The 6,000-nt window shown below is 46.8% G+C and overlaps 1 protein-coding gene across 1 annotated transcript in view; it reads left to right on the forward strand.

Moving 5' to 3' along the window:
- The first annotated feature begins 961 nt into the window (after positions 1-961).
- HAUS4 (HAUS augmin like complex subunit 4) overlaps positions 962-6,000 on the forward strand; it is a 21,698-nt gene continuing 16,659 nt past the window's right edge. The window contains exons 1-3 of the mRNA XM_015823321.1: positions 962-990; positions 2,872-2,935; positions 3,028-3,170. Coding sequence (XP_015678807.1) covers positions 2,893-2,935; positions 3,028-3,170 — 186 coding nt within the window. The 5' untranslated portion in view covers positions 962-990; positions 2,872-2,892. The remainder of the gene's footprint in view (positions 991-2,871; positions 2,936-3,027; positions 3,171-6,000) is intronic.

Here is a 6,000-nt window from a genome sequence, read left to right on the forward strand (position 1 = left end):
TAAGAAAGAGCTGTCGTCTCATTCCTCCTTCCGTTATATATTCAAGATGGACAGTATTTAATATTTATTTGCTAGGTATATGTAGGGATGTGGTTCTATACATTTGTTGTTCATAGTATGTTTAGGTGTGTGTCATGTATGTGTTTCACTTTGAGAGTGGGCAACTAAATTTCATTTTTGATGTGTGCCGTTGTGCCCACAGTAAAAAAAATGTCAATAAAGGTTATCTTAGCTTATCATCTTATCTTATCTTATCTTATCTTATCTTAAATGGAAACGACTCGCCTTGCAGAATTGAGATTTTAATGCACAGAGAAAGGAAAGACAACCGGGGTCTCCCCCACCTCCCAATCAGCTTTCCTAAATTTCATATTTAAGGCATTCCCGCCGTTCCCTACCAAAGCCCATGCTGGCTGGGGATGATGGGCGTTTGCACCTAGACAATTGCACCTACACAACTGAGCACACAGCTACCTGATCCGAGGGGCGAAAAAAACCCCCAGGATCATTAAAAGCCAAGAAAAGAATTTTTTTTCCCCCCCAGATCAGAGCTGATAGAATTGAACGGGGGGCGCCCGGTTGCAGAAGGCGAGACAAGACAACGCTGAGCCTAGGGAAGAGTCGGACAGCGCCCCCTTTGGGTTACTGGAGGGAAATAGCCAAGGCGCTTGACCAATCAGAAGGCTTAAAAAAAAAAAAGCGCTCGGAGTCCCTCCCCCTCCTCCGGCTCCGGCCCGTCCTCATTGTCAAGGCCACGCCTTCCCTTGAAGCTTCTCGTTCGCCCATTGGAGGCTTCCCTGTGCGCTCCCTCCCCCGGCGGTCGGGAGCGCGACCAATCTCCGCCCGCCAGCTTTTCGGGGGGAATTCTCGGCGCGCGAGGCGGACGTCGGAGTTGGTCCTCGGCGTGGGCGGGGCGTTTAATCGAGCGCGCGGGAGGAAAAAAAAAGAAAAGGGCGGGTAGAGCGGCCACGCCCTCCCGTGACGTCACAGGTCGGACTCCAGGGCTTTGCTAGGGAAAGAGGGGTTGGTTGGTGGGGGGGGGGAAATGCTTAGGGGGGGTGTAAATCCCCACCACTTTCTCTCTCCTCCCCTTTATTTGCTTTGCAGTTGCTTTGCAAATTGGGGGGTGGAGCAACGGAACTGGGGTAGTCTCGAGGGGAGCTTCACCGGTTGCATTTCTGCCTGCTGCTTGGCGGGCTACAGCAAGGAAAAGTGAGGGCTGAGGCTCGGGGTCCGGAAGGATGCAGGGCTTGTTGTTGGGGGGGGGGGGCTTTGGGGCGATTTTCCTTGGGGCAGGGGGAAAAAAAATCAGAATAAGCCCCTCCCCCTGTCCTGTGCGGGGGTGGGGTTGGACTAGATGACCTCTGATGCCCCCTTGCAGCCCTGGGATGCTCTGATCCCTGTAGGGTTGGCAGGGAAACTAGACAAGAAGCACGCCCGGGAAGGCTGCATTCACACACAAGAGTGGGGTGATTGGCCCAGAATCACCCAGCCAGGTTTCATGCCTAAAGTGGGACTAGAACTCACCGTCTCCTGGTGATTGGCCCAAAGTCACCCAGCCGGCTTTTGTACTAAGGCGGGACTAGAACTCACCATCTCCTGGTGATTGTCCCAGAGTCACCCAGCCAGGTTTCATGCCTAAAGTGGGACTAGAACTCACTGTCTCCTGGTGATTGGCCCAAAGTCACCCAGCTGGCTTTTGTACTAAGGCGGAACTAGAACTCACGGTCTCCTGGTGATTGTCCCAGTCACCCAACCAGGTTTCATGCCTCAGGCGAAACTAGAACTCACCGTCTCCTGGTGATTGGCCCAAAGTCACCCAGCCGGGTTTCATGCCTAAAGTTGGACTAGAACTCACCGTCTCCTGGTGATTGGCCCAAAGTCACCCAGCCGGCTTTTATACTAAGGCAGGACTAGAACTCACTGTCTCCTGGTGATTGTCCCAGAGTCACCCAGCCAGGTTTCATGCCTAAAGTGGGACTAGAACTCACCGTCTCCTGGTGATTGGCCCAAAGTCACCCAGCTGGCTTTTGTACTAAGGCGGGACTAGAACTCACTGTCTCCTGGTGATTGTCCCAGTCACCCAACCAGGTTTCATGCCTCAGGCGAAACTAGAACTCACCGTCTCCTGTTGATTGGCCCAAAGTCACCCAGGCGGCTTTCATGCCTAAAGTGGGATTAGAACTCACCGTCTCCTGTTGATTGGCCCAAAGTCACCCAGGCGGCTTTCATGTTTAAGGCTGGATTTGAACTCATGCCCTCCCATTGTCTAGCCTGGTGCCTTAAACTGGCTATTTTCCCTGCCATATGAGAGAGGAGAGGATTTAGGTTTCTCTCAAATTGTGTGGAACATCACCCCTTGTTCCTCTACCCCAGGGGTAAGCCACGTTGGTTCTTTTATGACTCGTGGACTTCAACTCCCAGAATTCCTGAGCCAGCCTGGCTCAGCTTGGAAACCTCTCCTTTTCCCCTCAGCATGGCTGGCTCAGGAATTCTGGGAGTTGAAGTCCATGAGTCATAAAAGGGCCAAGGTTGCCTACCCCTACTCTACCCGAAACTTGGCATCACCCCTATAAATAGGGGGGTATAGGATTCCGCCTCTTCTGCAGTCGGAAACTCCTGCCCTTTGGGTCTGAGTTCGGATCCTAATCCTCTCCTCCATTCTGGGTTGATTAATCTGGAGGGCACCAAGTTGGATTTTTTTTTTTAAAAAAAAAGCTATAAACGTTGTATACGTCTACAATTCCCTGCTCCTGAAAAGGAATCATCTGGATTTATTTTCTAGGAGTTTTTTCCCCCCCCTCAATCAGATTCCTCTCTCCTTCTTAATGTGGCTTCTTCTAATTTTATTTCCTTTTTTTTTCTCCGCAGTTTCCCCGAAAAACAGGCGGAATGGCGGCTTCGGGAGCTGTGGATGCTAATTTCCTGCAACAAGGTCATTGCCGGGTCTTTCTGGGAAGGAACGTTAAAAAAATTTTTAAAAGGGGGAAATTAGCTTCCATCCACCCCCCATTTCTGTTTCCGCAGGTTGTAGGAGCCAGCTGCCCCCTTGCTCGCTGACCGTCGAGGATCTCTCTGCTTATCCTGGCTTGGCTAACCTCCTTACGGATCTGAAAAAACACATCGATCCTTCGGGGATGAGCATCGCTTTGGCCCAGCCGTTGGAAGAGGTGGGAGGAAGGATTGGTGGGGGGGGGGGGGACAAGGAAGTGGGTAACAGTCGGCATATAGGAAGTCCTCAATTTACAGCCACAATCGTGCCCCAAATTGGTGTTGCTAAATGAGACATTTGTTAAGTCAGTTTTGCCCTGTGGCAAGGCTTTTCTTGCCGCCTTTGTTAAATTAGTGTCAAGTGAATCTGTCTGTCTATTTAATCTATCATCAAATCTATTTAATCTGTCACCTATCTCTCTGTCTCTATTTATCTATTTAATCTATCACCTATCTCTCTGTATCTATCTATCTATCTGTCTATCTATCTATCTATCTATCTATCTATCTATCTATCTATCTATCTATCTATCTATCTATCTATCTATCTATCTATATTTAATCTATCACCCATCTGTCTGTCTGTCTGTCTATGTATCTATCTATGTATCTATGTATCTATGTATCTATGTATCTATCTATCTATCTATCTATCTATCTATCTATCTATCTATCATCTAATTTATTTAATCTATCACCTATCTCTCTGTATCTGTCTGTCTGTCTGTCTGTCTATCTATCTATCTATCTATCTATCTATCTATCTATCTATCTATCATCTATATTTAATCTATCACCTATCTCTCTATCATCTGTCTGTCTATGCTCTATAGCATACCCAAGATTTCACTATAACCAAATAAAAATAAAAATCCTAACATCTCTATTTCAGGACACCTAACAACAAAGAAATAATCTAGTCGATAACACGTGAATCTATTAAACATTAGATCCTTTACGTAATTATGCAACCAGTTTCAAGGTATCCCATTCCGGAGTCTCTGCCGCCTCTCTGTATGAACCCGGTCCGGTCGCTTCCTAGGTGTAAGCACAGGTAGTCCTCGACTTACGACCCCAATTGAGCCCAAAATTTATGCCGCTAAGTGAGAAATTTGTTAAGTGAGCCGTGCCCCGTTCTACGACTTTTCTTGCCGCCGTTTCTTAAGCGAATTGCTGCAGTCGTTAAATTAAGTGTCGCAATTGTTACGCGAAGCCGGCTTCCCCCGTCGACTTTGCTTGTCAGAAGTTTGCAGAAGGGGATCACGCGGGATGCCACGGCCGTCGTAAATATGAACCGGTTGTCAAGCATCTGAAGGTAAATCACATGGCCATGGGGACGCGGCAAAGGTCCTACGGGTGAAAAATGGCCCTTTTTTTCAGTGCCGTCGTAGCTGCGAACAGTCACTAAACGAACCGTCGTAAGGCGAGGACTACCTGTATTCTGGAAAATCCCATTTTTCCTTGTCTGGGATGGGCTGTTGCAAAAGGGAGGGAGGAGAATGAGGATCTGAACCAGGTGTTTTTCAATGGAAGCCCCTTGAAAGCAGGCTGGACTTCAACTCCCAGAATTCCCCAGCCAGCTGTGCTGGCTGGGGAATTCTGGGAGTTGAAGTCCAGCCTGCTTTCAAGTGCCCACGGTTGAAAAAACGTTGATCTTCCAGGGAAGATCCTGGGTGAGTATCGTGTTGCATTGCAGATCATCGTAAGCAAGAATGAGCAAATATTCCCTGCTCAGCCTGTCGGAAATCTGGTTGATCCTCTCTGCACTGCAGAGAGAGAGAGAGAGAGAAAACAAACACCACCACACACAAAAAAATAAATAAATTACGTATTTACAAATGTAAAGCTACGGGGTTTGACTTCTCTTGAGGCCAGGCTTATTTCTTATCGATTATAGCGCTCGACGCACAGTAGCTGGCTGCCCTACTTGCAGGTTGCAAACACAAGGCAAGCCGCAAGGAGACAGCGGCAATAATAAAGAGGAATCGTGCGTTGGGCTAGATCCAGTTCTTGAGGGCGTACAGAAGTGCTGTATTTTGCCCAGCGTTGTTTATCCAGTTCCAGTTAAAAGATCCGTCGGGTTGTGTGAATCGGGTAGCTCGCTTCTGTCCGGGTTGGATTCAAAACCATACAGGGGGACCCAGTGTATTCATCAGGGCTGAAATGAAATTAACTGGAGGTTAATTCTCCCTATTGGCGCTCTAAGAAATCTTTTTTGGCGGGGAAACGGGCCGGGTGTTTTGGTGTCTGTTTGCAAAATGGTGAGATGGAGCCTTTCTTTGCTCTTGTGTACAGCGCCCCTACGCTGAATAGTCTATTACAGCTTATATGTATTATCTGCCTGTCTGTCTATCCATCTATATTTCTATCCATCTATATTTCTATCTATCAATCTGTTTCTCTCTTATCTAATATCTCTATCAATCTCTCCGTATCTCTATCAACCCATATCTATCTCTTTCTATCAATTATCTATCTGTCTTGTCTGTCTGTCTGTCTGACTATCTGTCTATTTCTATTTCTATCTGTCAATCTCTGTTTCTCTCTGTCTAATATCTCTTTCTATCAATCTCTCCGTATCTCTATCAACCCATATCTATCTATCTATCTATCTATCTATCTATCTATCTATCTATCTATCTATCTATCTATCTATCTATCTATCTATCTATCTACCTATCTCTATCTAATCTATAGTCTAATCATCTATCTATTTAATCTATAACCTATCCTGCCTCTCTATCTCTCTATCTATTTGTGTCTGTCTGTCTGTCTGTCTGTCTGTCTGTCTGTCTATCTATCTATCTATCTATCTATCTATCTATCTATCATCTAATCATCTATCTATTTAATCTATAACCTATCTCCCCTCTGTCTGCCTGTCTGTCTGCCTGCCTGCCTGCCTGCCTGCCTGCCTGCCTACCTACCTACCTACCTACCTACCTACCTACCTACCTACCTACCTACCTACCTATCTATCTATCTATCTATCTATCTATCTATCTATCT

Source organism: Protobothrops mucrosquamatus, unplaced genomic scaffold, assembly GCF_001527695.2.
Source record: "Protobothrops mucrosquamatus isolate PMUCROS unplaced genomic scaffold, P.Mucros_1.0 scaffold1835, whole genome shotgun sequence".
NCBI lineage: Eukaryota > Metazoa > Chordata > Lepidosauria > Squamata > Viperidae > Protobothrops > Protobothrops mucrosquamatus.